This window comes from Barbus barbus (genome assembly GCF_936440315.1).
Source record: "Barbus barbus genome assembly, chromosome: 1".
NCBI classification, from domain to species: Eukaryota; Metazoa; Chordata; class Actinopteri; order Cypriniformes; family Cyprinidae; genus Barbus; species Barbus barbus.
This window is the reverse complement of record NC_136729.1, coordinates 24,249,630-24,269,993: the sequence shown is the minus strand read 5'-3', so window position 1 is coordinate 24,269,993 and position 20,364 is coordinate 24,249,630. Positions and strand designations below refer to the sequence as shown.

The 20,364-nt window shown below is 38.8% G+C and overlaps 1 protein-coding gene across 1 annotated transcript in view; it reads left to right on the top strand.

Moving 5' to 3' along the window:
* LOC306870112 (otogelin-like) overlaps positions 1-19,860 on the top strand; it is a gene marked incomplete at its 5' end in the record, with an annotated part of 42,243 nt that extends 22,383 nt beyond the window's left edge. Inside the window, 32 exons of the mRNA XM_079417185.1 lie at positions 2,027-2,134; positions 2,482-2,620; positions 2,718-2,852; positions 3,326-3,469; positions 3,607-3,726; positions 4,269-4,385; positions 4,499-4,655; positions 4,868-4,894; positions 4,996-5,163; positions 6,985-7,471; positions 7,583-7,662; positions 8,057-10,473; positions 10,625-10,802; positions 10,905-11,053; positions 11,185-11,274; positions 11,418-11,604; positions 11,732-11,952; positions 12,047-12,185; positions 12,298-12,486; positions 12,569-12,778; positions 13,124-13,228; positions 13,319-13,423; positions 13,739-13,840; positions 14,108-14,206; positions 14,389-14,429; positions 14,548-14,623; positions 14,754-14,932; positions 15,009-15,113; positions 15,542-15,661; positions 15,975-16,020; positions 18,572-18,651; positions 18,736-19,860. Of these exons, the coding sequence (XP_079273311.1) occupies positions 2,027-2,134; positions 2,482-2,620; positions 2,718-2,852; positions 3,326-3,469; positions 3,607-3,726; positions 4,269-4,385; positions 4,499-4,655; positions 4,868-4,894; positions 4,996-5,163; positions 6,985-7,471; positions 7,583-7,662; positions 8,057-10,473; positions 10,625-10,802; positions 10,905-11,053; positions 11,185-11,274; positions 11,418-11,604; positions 11,732-11,952; positions 12,047-12,185; positions 12,298-12,486; positions 12,569-12,778; positions 13,124-13,228; positions 13,319-13,423; positions 13,739-13,840; positions 14,108-14,206; positions 14,389-14,429; positions 14,548-14,623; positions 14,754-14,932; positions 15,009-15,113; positions 15,542-15,661; positions 15,975-16,020; positions 18,572-18,651; positions 18,736-18,936 (6,721 nt within the window). The 3' untranslated portion in view covers positions 18,937-19,860. The remainder of the gene's footprint in view (positions 1-2,026; positions 2,135-2,481; positions 2,621-2,717; positions 2,853-3,325; positions 3,470-3,606; positions 3,727-4,268; positions 4,386-4,498; positions 4,656-4,867; positions 4,895-4,995; positions 5,164-6,984; positions 7,472-7,582; positions 7,663-8,056; positions 10,474-10,624; positions 10,803-10,904; positions 11,054-11,184; positions 11,275-11,417; positions 11,605-11,731; positions 11,953-12,046; positions 12,186-12,297; positions 12,487-12,568; positions 12,779-13,123; positions 13,229-13,318; positions 13,424-13,738; positions 13,841-14,107; positions 14,207-14,388; positions 14,430-14,547; positions 14,624-14,753; positions 14,933-15,008; positions 15,114-15,541; positions 15,662-15,974; positions 16,021-18,571; positions 18,652-18,735) is intronic.
* Between the last annotated feature and the right edge of the window lie 504 nt (positions 19,861-20,364).

The following is a 20,364-nucleotide window of genomic DNA, read 5'->3' as shown; positions in this document are numbered from 1 at the left end:
GGCAGCTTTATGTTTCTATGGTCTTGCTGTGCTATGCTGTAGACCTTTAACTTGTGTGAATACAGAGGTTTTCTGAACAATTATTTTCTCTCTTAGGGTTAGGGTCAGGTTTAGGGTTAAGGTCAGAGATCAATGCAGATGACCTCTACTTCTTCTCAGGTGTAATGCATCTGAGTGGGTCTGAGATCAGAGCTTCCACAGTGAAAATGATGCCACAGTTGAGTCTATACATAGCTATACAATGGTACTTGCTGCATTTTCACCCTGAGATTGTGCTTTGATTTTTATCAGTGCACTTCCAGTTTTGACTTTGAACTAGCCTAGTTTGAACTGAATTGTCTGCTGTCTACCTTTTTTGAGTTTGTTTTCAGCTCATAAAAAAAGATTGGGTGGTCTGTTTTAATCATTTAATGTATGTAAAAAAAAAATAAGTTGTTGAAAATAAGAAGGTATTGAAAGGAGTGAACATATTTGATACTCTGCAAAAACATACAAGTTGAACATTTGTTTAATGGTATTCAATATATGAGAATGTGGCAAGTCTCCAGTCAGTGGTTTGCTCGGAGAACGTTTGTGTGTTTGTAGGGTTTGTATGATATCAGTACATGTGATGCTTGTCTCGAACCAGACTAGACGTTTGATATTGAGCCCACAAGAGATCCACAGACATACACGTGACCTAACAAGCACAAAGGCAGGAATGTAAACACAAAGATAATGAAAGAGAAAGAGACACAAAGACAAGAAAGAGAGATAGGAGGCACAGACTGAAAAATGAATGAATGAAAAATCACATCGGAATATTCACATCGCTGATCCAGAGAGAGCAGCGCTCATCATATGCTTTATGTTTGAAACAGCTTCACAAACAGTCTACTTACACAGTAGGCTACATTTCTGTGTTGCAAACATTAAATAATAATAATTATTAGCATGCACTACGTTGTGTCGTGTGAGAGGCCTGGGTTTGTGTAAGGATGTACACACAGCTGGTGTATGTCAAACCATGCACATACAGTAAACTTATCCACAGAAACATCAAAATATTCATCTGTTTGCTGGAGTTAAAAGAAACAAGCAATCTAGGCTGTGTGTGCACTGAACTTTGAATATTGTCTGCCCTGAAATCTATGACTCCTACTCGATGGACTGACTGTTCGCATTCAGAATACTCAGTACTGCACAATCTAATCACTTCAGCTCCTTTTCCATCCAATTTTCAATCTAGTAGAATAAAGAGAAGTTAACAGTCAATGCATTTTAATGACAGCCACTTGTATTCATGAAATTCTACCTCATCAATTGTACTCAATCCAACACAAGGCATTTCAGTTTACTCATATCGCAATGGCTTTTTTTAAAATTAGTAAATTGAAAACAATTATTATAATTATGCACACACAAAACCTCCTTTTCAGTGTTTTTGTAATTTCATCCCTCTGAGTTTTTGTTTGAGTCATGGATTTATTTTCTCAAATCTGCTTTGTACAGAGAGAGAACAGCGTCACTGGTGCATGACGATAATTGCTGAGCAATGGAGTGCGTGGTTGTTTAGTTATGGATCCATCTCTTTGTCTCTTAATTAATGCATGCAGAACAGGAGCATGTGATCACGCATTCTTTGATGGCAGTAAGTGATCCAGCATTCTGGCTGTGGGATAAAGAGAGCTGTTAACGCCTGTCTATCTGGGGTGTAAGTTTACTCAGTTCTAACGGACAGTGTGCTGGGAACTCTCAGAGACCCTCAGGCCAATGGAAATGATTCACTGCAATATTACAAGATCTTTATCAGAGCGAAAGAAGCTCTTTGGATCTGTGAGAATGAGAATAGGCTGCTTTTCTCATGTCACCAGTCAGATTTTTCTTTCATCCCTTCACCCATCCAAATATTCTTGTCTCAGGCAGAATCTCTTGCATTATACTTGCATGGCACACTTACATGCATAAACAATCAAACACTCACATGCATTGTGTGCTGTTTCAGTATGTTCACAGGCATGATACACTGTGCATGTGTGTATTTCAGGCTTCTCAAGCATGGTGATGAATGTTTCGAGCCACATGCATGTCCGTGTTTTTGGAAAGGGAAAGAATATTATCCAGGAGACAGAGTATCGTCCCCCTGCCATCAGTGGTGAGATTAAATTAATTCACATTCTGTGCATTCATTTCTATGTGTTTTTACACCAGTCAGTTTGCTATACTACATCTTTACATACTAAAATAAATATTATATCAAAGAAGATTGTGTGGTCACTTGAATTTTGGTACTTCATTGTTTTAGATTATGAATATAAGGAAAATTATGCATAATGTAATTTTCCGATTTTTTTTTACAGATATTATTGAAGCAAATTTGGTAGAGACATACAGTGTCACTGAAACTCAGCACAAACCTATTCACTTGCATCTCTAAAGGGAAAAGGGAAGAATAGAAAATGTGTATTGAAATATTCAGGTCTGAATGATATTGTTTTGCAGTGTGTGTCAGCATGGCACGTTTCGGTGTGAGTTCCGCCCATGTCCGTCAATGTGCACGGCTTATGGAGATCGACACTACCGAACATTTGATGGGTTCCTGTTTGATTATATTGGTGCATGCAAGGTGTACTTAGTCAAGGTGAGCTTTTGGCAACAGATCCAGATATTCCCATATCTCATATTCTTATAAAAATGCATTGTTGTTGACTGCTAATGTGTGCTTCCGTGTGTGTTAGAGCTCATTAGATGCAATGATGACTGTGACAGCAGAGAATGTTGACTGCTTTGAGAGTGGTGTGATCTGCAGGAAATCTCTCCTCATCTCTTTGGGACGCTCCTTCATTGTGTTGGATGATGACACAGGCAAACCTGTGAGTGAGCTTTTCTCTTTCTGTATAAAACCTTAAACTATAATTACACCATAAAATAGTGTAATTATGCCTGAATTAAAAGAAATGCCTACAGTTGTCACCTAATAAGTTTTTTGTGCCCCAACCATATTCAGCTTACATTTACATTTATGCATTTAGCAGACGCTTTTATCCAAAGCGACTTACATTACATTCAAGTTACAGTTTTTACATTTTATCAGCTCTTGCTTTTCCTGGGAATCCAACCCATGACCTTGGCGTTGCTAGCGCCATGCTCTACTATTTGAGCTACAGGAAAGCTCATTCCTTTACATCCCCGAGAAGGAGTGAATATACTTTGGCAGAATATTTAATGCATCAATGTGCTGATGGTGTTGCATCTGTAGTCTTATGTTTCTTGAAACATTGGTTTGGTGTGAAGCGATTGAGGTACTTTAACATAATAATAACCTGTGGACATATTTCACATGCAGAACCCATCCAGTGTGATCGACAGACAGAAAGTATATATCTGGCAAGCAGGATACTATACCATTGTGCATCTGCTTGGGGAAGACCTCACAGTGCTGTGGGACAGAAAAACCACTGTACATATACAAGCTGGACCACGCTGGCAGGTAAAAAAACACACACAAAGAAGGTGAAACTGATTCCTGTCTTTGTAGTAAGTGTAAACTTTTTAGTAGTTTTGCGAATCAATCATTTCCAGATCAATTTTGATTACTTTACAAGTGTGTGTTTTTGCTATTTTTAGGGCAAGCTTACTGGTCTTTGTGGGAACTTTGATCAGAAGACAGCGAATGAGATGAGAACACCAGAGAACATTGACTCGTCAACACCCCAGGAGTTTGGCAACAGCTGGACAGCGGCAGAGGCATGGCAAACAGATAAACTCACATACACTACCAGTCAAAAGTTTGGAATAATTAGGACTTTTCTTTTGTTCTTGAGAAAAAGTCTCTTATGCTTACCAAGGCTGCATTTATTTGATCAAAATAATAATGTAATTTAAATACAGTAAATACAGTAATATTGTGACATTAACATTTATATCCCAGCCAAATTACTACAATTTTAAAGTAACTTTTCTATTTTAATATATTTTAAAATGTAATTTATTCCTTTGATGGCTTCAAATAGAAAGCAGTTGTTTTAAATTGTAATATGTACTGTTACTGTTTGCAGCCTTGGTGGGCATAAGATACGTTTTTCAAAAACATAAAAAAAATCTTAATTATTCCAAACTTTTGACCTGTTGTGTATGCAAAACACAAATGCACACTTTTCTCTAATTCTCTTCGTTAGATGACTGAACGTGTGTTTTTGCCCTTCAGAATGTCTCAAATCTGGTGATAGCTACAAATCAAAAACTCTTTTACACTGAATGTGTCTGTTTGTGTGTGAATGTCCCATCAGTGTGTGAACAGTCCTGATATAAGGCACCCCTGCAATCTGAATCCTCTTCGAGAGCCCTTTGCTAAAAGACAATGTGGGATTTTGCTCAGTGAAGTGTTCCAAGTCTGCCACCCTGTGGTAAGCTGATCACAGATAATCAGCAGACATTAATGCTCACATTCACACTGAGTCAAAATGTACATGTGAGTGAGAGAGGATGTCTGTGTTTAAAGGTGTTTGATGCTCTGTAGGTAGATGTCACATGGTTCTATATGAACTGCCTGGTGGACACTTGCGGCTGCAACCGTGGAGGAGACTGTGAGTGTTTCTGCACGAGCGTTGCAGCGTATGCTCACCGCTGCTGCCAAAAGGGTGTCACCATTGATTGGCGCTCCCCTTCTGTCTGCCGTGAGTGACACTTCAGCCCAGTCATATTCCTAGAATCAATCATTGTGATAATAACCATTAACTGAACATATAAGGCTGAATATGCATTCTTCTAAAAGATAATGATAGTCTGGAGGAAGAAGGAACTGAGCAATCTACATTACAGTTTTTCATCACATGATTAGTATTTATGGTACTGTATAATGAGTAACACTATATTCTTCCTCTCACAGCTTATGACTGTGAATACTACAACAAAGGTACATCTGTAGTTTTTTTTATGATAATATTTGTGTTTGTCTGAGAGATTTTTTTTAATTTTGACAGTTGTGTGTGTGTGTGGAAATACATGTCTGCATAGCTTTAGGGAAAGGGCCACTGAAGCTGTTGACCTACAGAGAGAGAGGAACACTGTTGGCAGCCAATAAGACAAGTGGACTGGTGTTTCCAAAAAGAGAATTGACCAGTACTGATGACATCCTGACATTGTTCATGATGACTCCAGGCATCAGCAAAGCCAGACCACATGGTCAGTCCGACACACAAAAGCCCGCAATCGACATATAAAAATGCTCATGTCACTTTTGGAAATATATATAGTCATGGCCAAAAATATCGGCACCCTTGGTAAATATGATCAAAAATGGCTGTGAAAATGAATCTGCATTGTTAATTCTTTTGATCTTCTATTTTAAAAATTCACAAAAATCTAACCTTTCATCGGATAATAAGAATTTAAAATGGGGGGAAATATTATGAAATAAATGTTTTCCTCTAACACACATTGGTCACAATTAACGGCACACTTTTATTCAATACTTTTTGAAACCTCCATTTGCCAGTTTAACAGCTCAAAATTTTCTCCTATAATGCCTGATGATGTTAGAGAACACCTGATGATGACAAGAGATCAGAGACCATTCCTTCATACAGAATCTCTCCAGAACCTTCAGATTCACAGCTCCATGTTGGTGCTTCTTCTCTTCAGTTCACCTCACTCATTTTCTACAGGGTTCAGGTCAGAGGACTGGAATGGCCAGCAGAAGCTTGGTTTTGTGCTAAGTGACCCATTTTTGTGTTGTTTTTGAGGTTTGTGTTTGGATTATTGCACGGTTGGAAGATCCAAACATGGCACATTATAAGATTTCTAACAGAGTCAGTCACTTATTGATTTTTTATCTGTTGGTATTTGATAGAATCCATGATGTCATGTATCTAAACAAGATGTCAAGGACCTCCAGCAGAAATATAGGCCCACAACATCAAATATACAGCAGTATATTTCATTATACACATGGGGTACTTTTTATCCCTGTGTTCACCAAACCCATCTTGAGTGTTTGCTGCTAAAAAGCCCATTTTTTAGTTTCATCTGACCATAGAAGCTAGTCCTATTTGACGTTCCAGTCGTGTCTGATAACTGAATATGCTGGAGATTGTTTTTGGATGAGTTAGGAGAATTTTTCTTGAAACCCTCCCAAACAACGTGGTGAGATAGGTGCTGTTTGACCATTTTTTTCTTAAGGTTTTCTGACCCGGAGACTCAACTATTTTCTGCAATTCTCCAGCTGTGGTCCTTGGAGAGTCTTTAGCCACTCAAACACTCCTTCTCACCGTGCATTAGGACGATATAGACACACGTCCTCTTCCAGGCAGTTTCGGAAACATTTTATGTTGATTGGAAATTCTTAATTATTGCCCTGATGGAGGAAATGGGAATTTTCACTGCTCTAGCTCTTTTCTTAAAGCCACTTCACTAATCTGTGAAGCTCAATTATCTTTTGCTGCACATCAGAAATATATTCTTTGGGTTTTCTCATTGTGATGGAGGGAATTTGGGCTTTGTTTTCCCTCCTATTTATATTTCTGTGAAACAGGAAGCCATGGCTGGATAATTTCATGTCCATAATCACCCTGGAGTGCTCAAAATTGTCAATATGAATGGGAATATACTTCAGAGATATTGTACTCATAAGAATTTCTAGGGGTGCCAATAATTGTGTCCAACGTGTATTTGAGAAAAACATTTATTTCATAATGAGATTTCCCCCCATTTTAAATTCTTATTATCCAATGAAAGGTTTGATTTTTGTGATTTTTTTTTTTTTTTTTTTTTTTTTTTTTTAATAAAAGTTCAAAAGGATTAACAATGCAGATTAATTTTCACAGCCGCCTTTGATCATATTTACCAAAGGTGCCGATATTTTTGGCTACGACTGTATAGTAAAACATGCACATTTCAGACCAAATCTAAACATTTTGTAGCAAAAACCTTCCAGTTTAGATGTATTATTCTATGTATATTCTGTATATGTTGCTTTTCTTAATGGGTATGTTGTTAATGCTGCAGACACATCTCTGGTGTCATTTGAGGCGACAGACAGACCCAACTACTTCTTAAAAGTAGAGCGCAGTGGCCAGCTGAGACTGCAGAAGTGGGAAGAAAGTGAGGCATTCTGGGATGCAGCTACATTTGTTGTTCATAGAGACACCTGGATCTCAGGCTTTGATTCGCTAGAGTCCCTGGCAAACCCAGGGTTTTTTCTGCATTTCATGCTGTCCAGACTCCAGCTCATGAAATACAGTCACTCAGATCGGTACCGCCGAGCTACTCTATTCAAACTGACAGGTCAGCATGTGGCTACATACGCGCACAACCTTGCTTATAATCACACAGAAATTATGACTTGCTTTTTTCAAATCATTATTTTTACTACAGGTGCCATACCACAGTATCCAGTGGGTCCTCGATGTCAGTGGCGGTATGAATCATGTGTGAGTCCATGCTTCAGGACATGCAGTGACCCATCAGGTCTGAGTTGTGCCAGTATCCTGAAGTAAGAGCACACACATATATGCATGCAAACATACACACATTTGTTTTCTGCAAATATTTACAAGTATATAAATTGTGCAAAGTGATATGGCCAGCATGTACCTTTCTGTAGGGTTGAGGGATGCCTGCCTCAGTGTCCAAGTCACATGGTTCTAGATGAGGTCACTCACAGATGTGTCTTTATGGAGGACTGTAAGCTACCCTTTGTGCTACTTCTATTACTAATGCTAGTGTAAAATAAAATCACTAACATTTTTTTATTTTAATGAGGTGAATGATAGGTTGAGATATACTTCCACAATCATTATCATATGATTTGATTAAGGCAGCTTATGTTACCTTTAAGTTACAACTTTCGTAAATGCCATTTTAACCAGCACTAATTCTAACAATCTTTGAGAAAAAACATTTCTTACCAGTAGTTGTAAAAGGAGCAATTTAAAAATAATTTTGCTTTTTGTCTTTTTATTGCCATAGTAAATCCAAGATTTAGTTTAGCTATCTTAAAGTAGCACAATTAGCTATATCAGATATTATAAATGAGATATTTTGTGCAGTGTCTAATAAATATTGTGTTTGTGTTTAGGCATTAAACCTGCTGTTGTTCCTCCATTCACGCCACCCAGTACTGCCGTATCATCAACATCCTCTTCAGAGCATTCCACCTTGAGTGGTCCAGTGGTTTCTATATCATTCACTACTTCAACAGTGGCAGGGTTTAGCACCACTGCTTCCACACCTACAGCACACATGCCAAGCACTGAAAAGCTTACATCTTCTCCTATCAGCCCTGGGGTGGTGGAAACCATTACCACATTAACAACATCCACTTCCTCCCCAAGCCCTCTGGCTGCCACTGAGAGAACCACTAAAGCACCAAGCATCATCCACAGTTCCACTTCCTCCACCACATCGCACACTAGCCCAATATCTCTCTCAGAAACACTCTCAGAGACCTCTACAACAAGCAGTCCCACAGAGTCTTTGACACTTCTCACACGTACCACAGCTATCCCCTCACCGTCTACTTTTAGTCCCATTCTGTCATCTACCTTAAGTAAGGAGCTGACCAGAGTAAGCACTCTACCCGTGCTTCCAGTCTCAACCAGCATAAGCTCCACAGACGCCACTTCCCCAACAGTCAAAGTGTCCTCTCCTCTCACCTCTAGTACTGAGACCCCCAGAGTCACAGAGGCCTTTATATCTACTGAAAAGACCACAACACACTCTGTGACTTCTAGTGGCAGTACACAGTTTCCTGTTGAAACCATCAGCACAACAAAGTTCACCTCACCATCAACTACAACACCTATATTAGAATCAAGTACCTCTGTCACCACAGAAAAATTTACTTTTTCAACATCTTTACACACCGTGAAGATCCCAGAGAGCACCTCTGAAACACAGAAACCTTTAGACATCTCTACCATTTCCACTTCCCCTACAGATATTGAAGCATCACCCACTCACATTACAGTAAAATCCACAAGTTCTGCTTTTCCAACACCAACTTCAACTCAAACGACACCTTTTATTCCTTCAACGTCAACCTCAGAGCAACCTGAAACTTCAAAAACAACAGTGCCTTTGCCCACAGCTGCTCCAACAGCCTTCATCACCACAGTGTCCTCTCAAGCTCCTGCATTTGTGCCGACAGAAACCACGGCAAAAACAACCTATCAACCAACATCTGTTATATATCCTTATCCTGATGTTGCAACAACTGATACAACATTACAGACGGATTGGAGAGTGATCCAAACCACATCAACTCCATCACCAGAAAAAACCCAAACCAGTGCCAGGATAGCAGAGACACCACTTACCACCTACACCAGCATCCCATTCACCTCAGCACCTACAGAAGAAACATCAACACTGCTTACATCATATGTGTCACCTCCTGACAAGACGACTTTTAGAGATGTCTCTGCTTCTACTATGCTGAGCCCTACAGAGTCTCACTGGAGTTTAGTTTCCACCACTGCTCTCCTTTCAGACAAAGTCAGCACATCACCAGTTCATCCTCCTTATTCTATGACAACTCCAACCACCACATCTGCACTGCCTCAGATTTCTCCAGCTTCACCATCCATACTTTCAATGGCAACATCAGTATCTCAAGCCCCAACAAAAACCACAGAAACAACTGTCACTTCTGAGACACCTCTGCTAACATCTACTGTAGCTGAGAAAGAGATTATTTCTACCACTCAAACATCTACAGCTAGACCTTTGAGTATTCGTTCTGTCACTGAGACAACTAGGGTTTCTCTTGACACAGATAGAGCTGTGCTGTCAACCACCGCGACAACCCAGACATCAGCACTGGTCCATGAGACCTCCAGCACCTTTCCTTCCATAATGACTCCAAAATTCACAACCCGTGTCACACCAGTCCTGACCTCACGGGTGGCTGTGGCTACCACTCGACGAGAAACTCCACGAGTTGTTGCCACAGCCAGCATCTCACCTCCAACTAGGAATGCAACGTCATTGACAACACCTGCAACCACTTCTACAGATAAAGTGACCACTGTTTCCACAGACACAACTACTTCTAGTATGCCTGTTGCTACTTCTAGCACTCTTCTAACACACATTCCTGATATTACTGAATACACCTTTGGATTTACAGAGTACACCACTGAAACTGGTCCGACCACAACACTGCTGTCATCAATCGGAACAACTCCAGTGCCTAGTGTGGCATCGGTTTTTACCCAGACTACCATTTCAACACACACAACACAGACCCCTACTTCCTCTACTGTCACTGAAAGTAGTCCTGTAACCAGTGCAAGTGCCTCTACTGAGCACCCTCTGGTGGATGAACATACCATAGTCACAGCCATGCCACCTGCTCCAGACACTGCCCGAACAACACTGAGTTCATCTGTGATGACTAGTCTGCCCTACACGATAGAAACAGAGCACTGGATGACGAGCCAGATGTATGCAGTTCCAAAAACTACTGCTCTCGAGCCAAGCAGAGTATGCACTGTAAGTCAATTATAAAATATGTTTATAAAGTATTAGCCTTTAATTTTGTGTTAGTATGAACAAATGTTTATAGATATGTTTATATATATATTTGGATAACCAAAGTCAGCTATTACATGCTAAACTAAATAATATGTGTATGTGTCTGTAGTCTCCATATTCAGAGGTAGTGGATGAATGTACAAAGCTTATTTGTGTCAGTGGCCAGTTGCTCCTCTTCAATAAGTCTCAGAGCTGCCCATATGATCCTACACCTCCAAACTGTGGTCTGCTTGGCTTTGCTGTACTGGTCAATGGTGATAAGTGTTGTCCACGATGGGACTGTCCATGTGAGGAACACCTGCATTATAAACATCACTATGATCTTTTCTATTCTGTCATTTGTTTAACTACTGAATGTTTATTAAGATATTTATTTTCTTGGCATGTAGGTCGTTGTTCAGTGTTTCCCGATCTTAATCTGATCACATTTGATGGGAAAAGTGTCGCAATTTATAAAGCTGCTTTATATGTGGTGGCTCAGCTTTCCAATGAGACGGTCAGCATCCTGGTACAAGAGTGTTCTGGACCAGATGACACTGTAAGATAAGCACATCTCTATTGTTTCGACTAACCTTCAGGATAGCTCCTCAAAACTGTAGTGCTCTTTATGTGTCCTTTTTTAACCAAAAATATATATAAAAGTCATAATATCATTCTATTTGATTCCAGCTTGTGTGGAACTTTACAAATTTGTGTCTGGCAGCTTTAAACATTACTCACAAATCCAACGACGTGCTCATCAATCGTCTGCAGAGACGCGTGAGTATCCATTTGCAATTATTGAAATAACTTTTGTAGTGGTAATAGATTATAAAAAGAGGTTTAAATAAAACTTGAAAATTACTATTATTCCAGCCTGGCAGATATATATGAAGGAAATATAAATGGGTTGTTTTTTCTAGCTATATGTGAACTCCAGGTATGCAAAGCCACGTTTTAAGAAGTTTGGTTTTGAGATTCTGGACACAGGAAACATGTATCTAATCCGAAGTCCAGCTGGTCTGAAGATTCAGTGGTTCCACACTACAGGCATGATGGTGATTGAGATGGACAGCTATAACAACAGACTCCCCACAATGGGCTTGTGTGGTACGAAACCAATAACCACAGATTAAACGTACTGGAAAATTGATCATATCCTATTTTAATGCCATCTACTTCCTTCATGTTCCTCACTCTCCACCTCTCTCATCTTTCTCTTTGTCACCTTATCCAGGTAGTTGTGATGGTAATCCTTTGAATGATCTGACTCTGTCTAACGGTACAGTTGTGCCTGAGCAAGTGGATCCTGCCGTGTTCATCGATAGCTGGCAGATTCCCAACACCACCAGCTATGTTAGCCACAGCAGACAGAGGGAGGTTAACTGCACCACGGGCGACTGCTCCCAGTGCATGAGCATGCTCAGCAACCGTACCTTCACCATCTGTCATCCTTATGTACGGCACACAACATGCACATCCCACCAATATCAAACCTGCATACACACCTGTGATCATGCACTACATTTCCTGAATGTTTTTTGCACTGCAGGTCCCTCCAGCAATGTTCTGTGAGATGTGGGTGAGAGATGTGAAGTATGTGAATAATCCATGTGTTGCTTTGGCTGCTTATGCTGCTTCCTGCCACAAATTCAACATCTGCATGGAATGGAGGAGCTCTGACTTCTGCCGTATGTAGTTACCAAGGCATATCAACACAACTTTAGGGAACAATGGTTTCTACATTTGTATATGGTGTTAAATGGCATTTATTAGTATGTTCTCTAATGTTTTCCTGTGTAGCATTCATGTGCCCAGAAAATCTGCGCTACCAAGCATGTCTGCCTGCCTGCACTGCCCCATCCTGTCCAAACCAAGAGTTTGAGTTTGTCCCAGAGCAATGCACAGGCCTTTCAGAAGGCTGTGTGTGTCCAGAGGGAACTCTATTACACCAGCCCTATTCTGCCCTATGCATTCCACCCAGCAAGTGTGGTATGCTCCTTGTCTGTCTGTCTCTTTCTTTTTAAAGGGGTTCTTGTCATTCATTTATTTGAGTCATGATATTTGTTTGCAGCATGTACTGATAGTTTTGGAATCCCACGAGCTCTTGGGGAGGTTTGGAAAGCCTCACTGGATGGCTGCTGCATGTATAAGTGTGAGAACGACAGCATAGTTCCGGTGGAGTATAACTGCAGTAACATCCCTCAGCCAGTCTGCACGCGTACAGGAGAGATTACAGTCAGCCTGGCAGATGACAGCAGCTGTTGCCATCAAAAAGCCTGTGGTTTGTTACACAATCATTTCACATGTATTTACTGAAGAACTGGGCAAAATCACTGTCCATTCATAAAAACACACTGTGTTTAAATCCATCAGGTAAAAAAAAAAGATATTATTGCATGGTGATGGAATTTCTGAAAACATTCTGGAGTTGAATTTCCAGTCAAATTACTAAATCTAAAATGAAATTTGTCATCACTATTTAAGATTGTATGTGTTGATGCATATAACTCTTATTAATGTAACTCGTATATTAATAATGTATTATTTTACCATTACGTAATAAGTTTAGATACTTTGTGGGACAATTTACTCACCCTCAAATATTCCTTTAATTGTTTTGTGACAGTTTGTAACCAGAGTATGTGTGAAGCAGCTCCTATGGATTGTAAATATGGGGAGAAGTTGGTGTCGTATCATAGGCAGTACTCCTGCTGCCCAGAATACCTATGTGGTGAGTTTGGACATATTTTGTGTACTCTTTTGTTTGAGTCTGTGTACTTGTGCGTGCATGCTAATTCATGTATGCTTATTGTTTTTTTAGAGTGTGATCCTGATCAGTGTGTCTTGGACATTCCTGTGTGTCACGAAGATCAGACATTGATCGCCACTCGTGCTGAAGGCAGCTGCTGTCTTGCACACATCTGCAGTAAGTCATTACGATTAATGTTGAAATTCTGTTGTTCCAATCCCATATGAGTGACATTCTTCCATTGAATAAAAAGAGAGAAATTATTAGGACTTGTACAATAGACATTATATAATATACTGTAGCAGTATATTATACAATAGTTATTTTGAATTGTTCATTACATTCCAAGTCTTTAGAAGTCATGTTCTATGAGTAAATGGTTACTAATAGTTTGGGTAAATTCTTCCTTTAAAATTAATTTCCACCCTGTCATCATTATTTGATTTCAGCCTACCTAATGATTTTTTTATTGTGTGTTTATTATTGTGTTAGTGTGTGACAAATGTTCTGAGGCAGCTCCGGTGTGTCAAATTGGAGAACTGCTGATTGTGGACACAAACAGCACAGAGCGCTGCTGTCCAGTTTATCACTGCTGTGAGTACAAACACATGATTAAACACACCGACATTTGCCATTTTCATTCCCAGTTGTGAGCTTATAGTAAGCCAGTTACAGTAGAAAAATATAACAACTACCATTATCCACAGAAGGACAAGTAATCTAAACCTGCATGTATGTAAATGAATAGTCACATAAAAATTGACAACCTTCAAGCTCCACAAAACAAAATACCTTCGAAACACCAACTTAACTGAAACAGTGAAGTGCTATTGTAACTGTGTTGTGTGTATATGCATGCAGTGTGTGAGACCTCTCGATGCTTAGACATCACATGTCCAGTTGGCATGGCAGTAGTTTCCACGAGGATTCAAAATCAGTGTTGTCCATCACAGACATGTGGTAAGCCCACCAACCCAATGATAATGTGTTTGTTCATGTGATATCAGTGTGAGGGTATGTCAGTCTGTTTGTGTATTGCTTGTCTGTGTTTATGAGTTTCTGTGAATGTGTGCTAAAGAAACAGAATGCAAATATTGAGTGTGTGTTTCTGAAAAAGACTAAAGATCCTCTCTCTCTCTTAGAATGTGCATGTGAGAAAGTCCTTCGGCCTAAATGTGCTCTGGTGAGTCACCAGAAATGACTGTATCGAAATGACTTTGTATAATTGCATATATTTATTATTCTATTATTTGTCTGATCAGACTTAGTTCATATCTAATATCAGATGTATTGTGTTGTAGGGGGAAAGTATGCAGTTAGACAGAGCATTTCTGTCTGGTCCGGAAAACCCGTGTGCCTGCAAAAGATTCATTTGTGGTAAGAACACAAATGTGTCTGTTTGAAATGCTCTGAAAATACATTAAAATGTTATCAAAAAATCTCTCTACATACGTATATGTAATATTTATTGGTATTTGTACATTTCTGTGTGTCTGTGTATTTGTAGTGAGAGAGGAAGTGTGTGTGGATGGTGAACGGGGAGTGATGCGGCCCGGGCAGACACTGGTCGAGCACCGTGATCAGGGTGTGTGTTACACCACACAGTGCACACACACACTGGACTCTGCCACAGGTTTCTATCTCCTCAGAGCTGCTGGCACTAACTGCACTGCACGCTGCCAGCCTGTGAGTATTTAAAAGACACCTATATATACACAAGCCAAACACAAAATACCTCCTAACTGTGTTATGTGTTCTCCAGAACCAGATATACATTCCTCCTAAAGACCCCAGCAGCTGCTGTGGCGTGTGTAAGAACATTTCTTGCCTCATCCGGAGTGAGAATGGATCTGTAACTATGCACAAGGTGATGTTCAGCAAAAGCTCATGTTCTCCACTCAAAACCCTGCAGAAAATCTGCACAAAACTAAACGGCTCTACCACTTGTTTAAAAGAGTTTTTACTGCTTAATATTTTTGTGGAAACCATGATACATTTTTTTATGGATTCTTTGGTGAAATTTTAATAGAACAACATTTATTTGAAAAAGTGTCTTTTGTAATATTACACAGTAATCGTCAATGTTGTCACTTTTTGCCAATTTTATGCATCCTTGAAGAATAAGATATTATAAACCAACATGTTGTTTTGAAGCCATTATTACATTTTAAAATTTCATTGAAATATTTTTTTTGTCTCATATTTTTCTAACGGCTCTCTTGCAGCACTTTGTTCCTGTTGGGTTTGTTCTGCTGTGATGTAAACGTGCAGTATTTTGTGTGTTCCCCTCTCCAGTCAGGGCGCAGCTGGGTGTCTGACTGCATGCGCTATGACTGTACAGACACTCTGTCAGGACCTGTGCTCGTCTCCCACCCTTACAGCTGTCCCCCCTTTAACGAAACTGAGTGCATGAAGGTAAATTCTCTCGTTTTGATAAACATAAACCTAAATAATACATCAAGGTACAGGTAAGATACACAAACACATGTACGTGACGCAGAGATGTAATATACTATATAAAACTAATACATAATGCATTTATGAGACATTGCTTGTCATGATTCAGTGATTAAGCAGTGGTTCCATACTATACTGACAGCTTCCTTCGTGACAAAAGATATAAAACAATAAGTACTGTAATAAAAATTTAGCAAAACATGTCTAGCAAAAAAAGGTCCCTTCTGTTTGAACCCTACTGCATTTTTTCAAAATATTCATCTTGTCTTAGATTGGGGGCACCATTGTGAGTTACATGGATGGGTGCTGCAAGACATGTGAGTACAGAAGTTACATATCTTTGTTCATTTCTGCTCTTGTTATAAAAAGAAACATGGGCAATGTTAACATTTAAAAGCTCCATCTGTTTCTTCCACAAGTCCATTGCACTCATTATGTTTGAATGAAAACAACAAACAAGACACAGGACTTTTGTTCTGTACCGGCAAGGTAAAGAGCAAAATTCATAGACCTAAACACAAAAACAATAAATCCTGGGAACAATCGAGAATTGTTTAAAAGCACTGATATGCACACACAAAAAGTTAATTTCTTGCATCAGGCTGAGTGTAACGTTCTGTAACAATCTCTCCAGGCGCTGCGAACTCCCTGTTCCCCCTCTCTGTTAGCCCTTTGAAACCCACAGTTAGCACAAACTGTGAACAAGGTACCTGATACTAACATCAGACCTCAAGGCTCGCCATCACCATTGTTGATTTCCAACAATGTACTCCCCCTATTCAAACAATATAGGAATCTCAACAGATTTGAAGATAACTGCTCATTGAAGTCATTTATACCTCTAGTCACTTTTCTCCCAGATGTTTCTTGGAGGCAGCTAAATCTTTCCCCATTTTGCTCTGTCGGGCAGTGCATTGTTGATTGCCAACAATGTACTGTTGGTAGTGGCCAGTTAGAGAGTTTCTGTAGCTCTGCATGATTCAGAGTGCTTAGGCTGTAGCTTCTGATCACATAGTATGTGTAGTTTGTGGTAATGGGGTGTTTGGTAATGTTTTGGGTGATATGGCAACATTAGCAATACAAAGAATTTTCCAAATCTGTTGTTTGCTTCCAGTGTTGTTGCCTTCTCTGCCACATTACTCAAACCATTACAGCTTCTGCTCACTAATGATCTGTATGTTTTATTGGAAAATCAAGTATTGGGGCTCATTTGGGTCTTTTTTTTTACTTTTGAGGTGGTGGAATGACACTGATGTTGAGTACAAGTAAATTCATATGTATCACTTATTTTCAGTAGATAAGTAGTTTTATAGTGATTTAATTTTTTATCAGCTAAGTGGGGAAAGAGTAGTATTATTTCTACTGTCGGTTATTCATCACAAGAACATGTTATTAAAATCCTGTGAAGTTAAATGTTAAAACTTTCAATCTTAGGGGAGGATGAAAAACTGTTGAATTGTTTATTATTATAAAATCTTTTTTTTTTTTTTTTTATACCGTTCATACTATGAATTTTTATAGAGTTGGAAAATTCAAAAGTAAGCTGCGGCGTTAAACCAGATTAAAATAGTCCATCAGGATTCATTTTAATGCACATAAAGGGCATGATGTTATTCAGCTTCATCCTTTTCAGACAGATTATGCTTTTTTAATAACACTTTCACAATCAACATTATCTAATGCATATTCAAGCATGTGCTGAATGCAAAGATTACTTTATAACCAAAAAGGCAAAGCCATCCAGTGATATCACTTAAAGTGGCATCCCAGCAATGTTCTTGAGCAATAACTTTTCTTCACCCAAATTGACGGTAAGCAGTTCAGTCGTTTAAACATCATCTTAGTGACAGGAAGTCAAACAATTAACAAGCAATTAAAGGGGTCATGAACTGCCCTTTTAATTATTTATTAAAAGCATCATAATTTAAAGCAATAGGCTATTTTCTGTTCTGTTTTTGACCTCCCCTCATCAGAATGCTCTGTTTGAATGGCCGTGTCGGATTGTAGACCTGAAAGTAAAACACGTACTGCTGTGATTGGCTAATACTTGTGTATGCTTGACATACTACATTCCTCATAGATGGTCGCTGCTGTCATTTAAGTTAAAAACGCATAAATACTCGTATCAAATTATCTGTAATAACAGACAAAGCAATAGTGACTATATAAAAACAGCTACTCACTTGTGTGGTGCAACATTACTGTTGGATGCAAAAAAGTCGGCAGAGCATCAGCACAGCGATCTTTCTGAAAATCCCACGTCAAATCGTGCCTTTTTTGTAAATGAAGTGAACAAAGGACCAAATTCTTACTGATATTGTCTGAAATAAAGTCAATCCACTCTTTCCTTACGTTGGGATCAGAAGGAAGGCAATGCAAAGACTGTTTTTCCACAGCTTTGCTCTGCACAGCGTCTTGTATTGGAAGCGATCTTTATCGTTTGGTTTCTGCATAGACCTGCTTTCGCCTCTCTTGTTTTACACTACATTTGCGAATCAGTGGGCGGGGCTAGACAGGCACTGATGTAGAAGCAGGCGTTGATCTTCTGCAGAGGCAGTGTTTATCCACACTATTACATCATGGAGTGGCACATTCCAGAATCTGTCGTTTTGGCAGACTATCTTCAATATAAGCTGTTTTTATACTAACAAGAAAGTTTTGAGTTCTGAAAGTTACAGGATGTTACAATGACCTCTTATATGTCAAAATATCAAGGGAATTTTGTTTTCTCAGTTCATGACTCCTTTAAATTAGTATCTACATCAGAAGATGCTTAATCCTCATAGTGAGAGCAGGAGTTATTCATTAAATTAATTAGAACTGTCATACAGGATGAAAAAGATAATCCTTTGGCTTTTCATGCTGTAGGTAAAGAGGATGGGAAGTCATGTCAGAAAGTGACAGTAAGGATGACAATTAGAAAGAATGACTGCCGTAGTAACAGACCGGTGAGTTTATTTCAGAATATACCCATTGTAATCGGGCTCTAATTTGGCTGTAAACTGGCTTACAGGTCATGTTCATGTTTACAGGTCAACATAGTGTCATGTGATGGAAAGTGTCCATCTGCAAGTATTTACAACTACAACATCAACACGTATGCACGCTTCTGTAAGTGCTGCAGAGAGATGGGGCTGCAGCGGCGTTCAGTCCAACTCTACTGCAGCGGAAACTCCACGTGGGTTAGTTACACCATACAGGAGCCTACGGACTGTTCCTGCCAGTGGTCATAAACCTTAAACCATTATAACAGAAAGTGTTACTTATCATTCAACTTGAAAGTGAAGGACCATAAAATCTGCCGTTTAAATATAGTGTTGTAAGTTTTTCTATTTTTCACAGAGCAGAATATACAGTTTGTTCTACCAAAATTGTTAAATATTTCAGAAAATGTTCTAAACTGGGTGGCTGCATGAAGTGCAAGTAATGTGGAAGCTTATGAATCCAACAGCAACAGTAATAATACTAGCTACGTGCTCCTGATCTGTATATATGGAATTGTACCACTGAGCACACTGAAATAAAGATTTACTAATTGTATTCAGACGCTTTTCTACAGGTAGTGTTGCTTCTTAATGATCTGAATATTGTGTGATTTGATAACATGTTATATAACAATCACATGTCTATTGAATAATTGGTCTTATGCTGTATTTTGAGCACTTTATTTATTTATTACCATATAAGAACAATTGCTTCACTCAAAATACAAGATTTTATACACGTACAATAAGTATGAATTATGTGTAGCTTTCAGCACTTCAGCTGATGCAGAATAATTTATCTTCATGATCTGGTTTAAGTTGTTGCAAAGTCAACATAAATTTGCTTTATACAGTATGGCACATTTTAAGAACAGCTTTAGCTTTTTTGTGAGATACTAGATGTAAAAATGTGAAGTTCCTATTTTTATATCGGTGTCCACAGTATTGCAATGTTGCATCAATAAAATGCAAATGGTGGGTCGTAATGAATACCTCTGTATAGACTGAAATATTTTATAATATTTGATAGAATTATATATTTTACTGTGGAGCCTTCTTTAGGTTCTTGGTTTAACATTTTACCTGCTGAAGAATTGCAAAATACATAATATGCTTAGTTTTTAATTGTGTACTATACTGTTTGTATATTTCCGTTTTCAATAAAAAAATCTTAAAAAAATGAATAAGACTGTTTATTTTTTTTAAAGGTGCAGATTTTATGTCTGTGCTTGAGTTTTAATCAGTGCATATTAAATCTGAGTTTTTCAAAACTGCAGTTTCAATGGTTTCTGGTTGTGGTCCATGCCAGCATCTGCTGGTGCACTTTTTAACTAGGATTTATTTTATTTTATAATTTTTTTTGAAGGAGTTTTAAAGACTTTTTTACCTGTCTGGTTCCCTTCATATGGGGTTCTCAGCCCATAACCGTTGTCATGACGTTAGTTATCCAAGCTTCAGCGTGATATAGGCCTACTGTATGGTATGTGTATGACTCTTTGGCTAAAAAAACTGTCCAGAACTGAGATGTTGAAAGATTTAACCATGCATTAAGACACCACGTATAGATAAGAAGCATCCTTTTTGGGGTGAATGACTTATCCACAGTCATGGGCTAATTGCCCATCAATCTGCAGCAATATGAATACATACACACAGGGTATCCAAAGCATGGAGCCC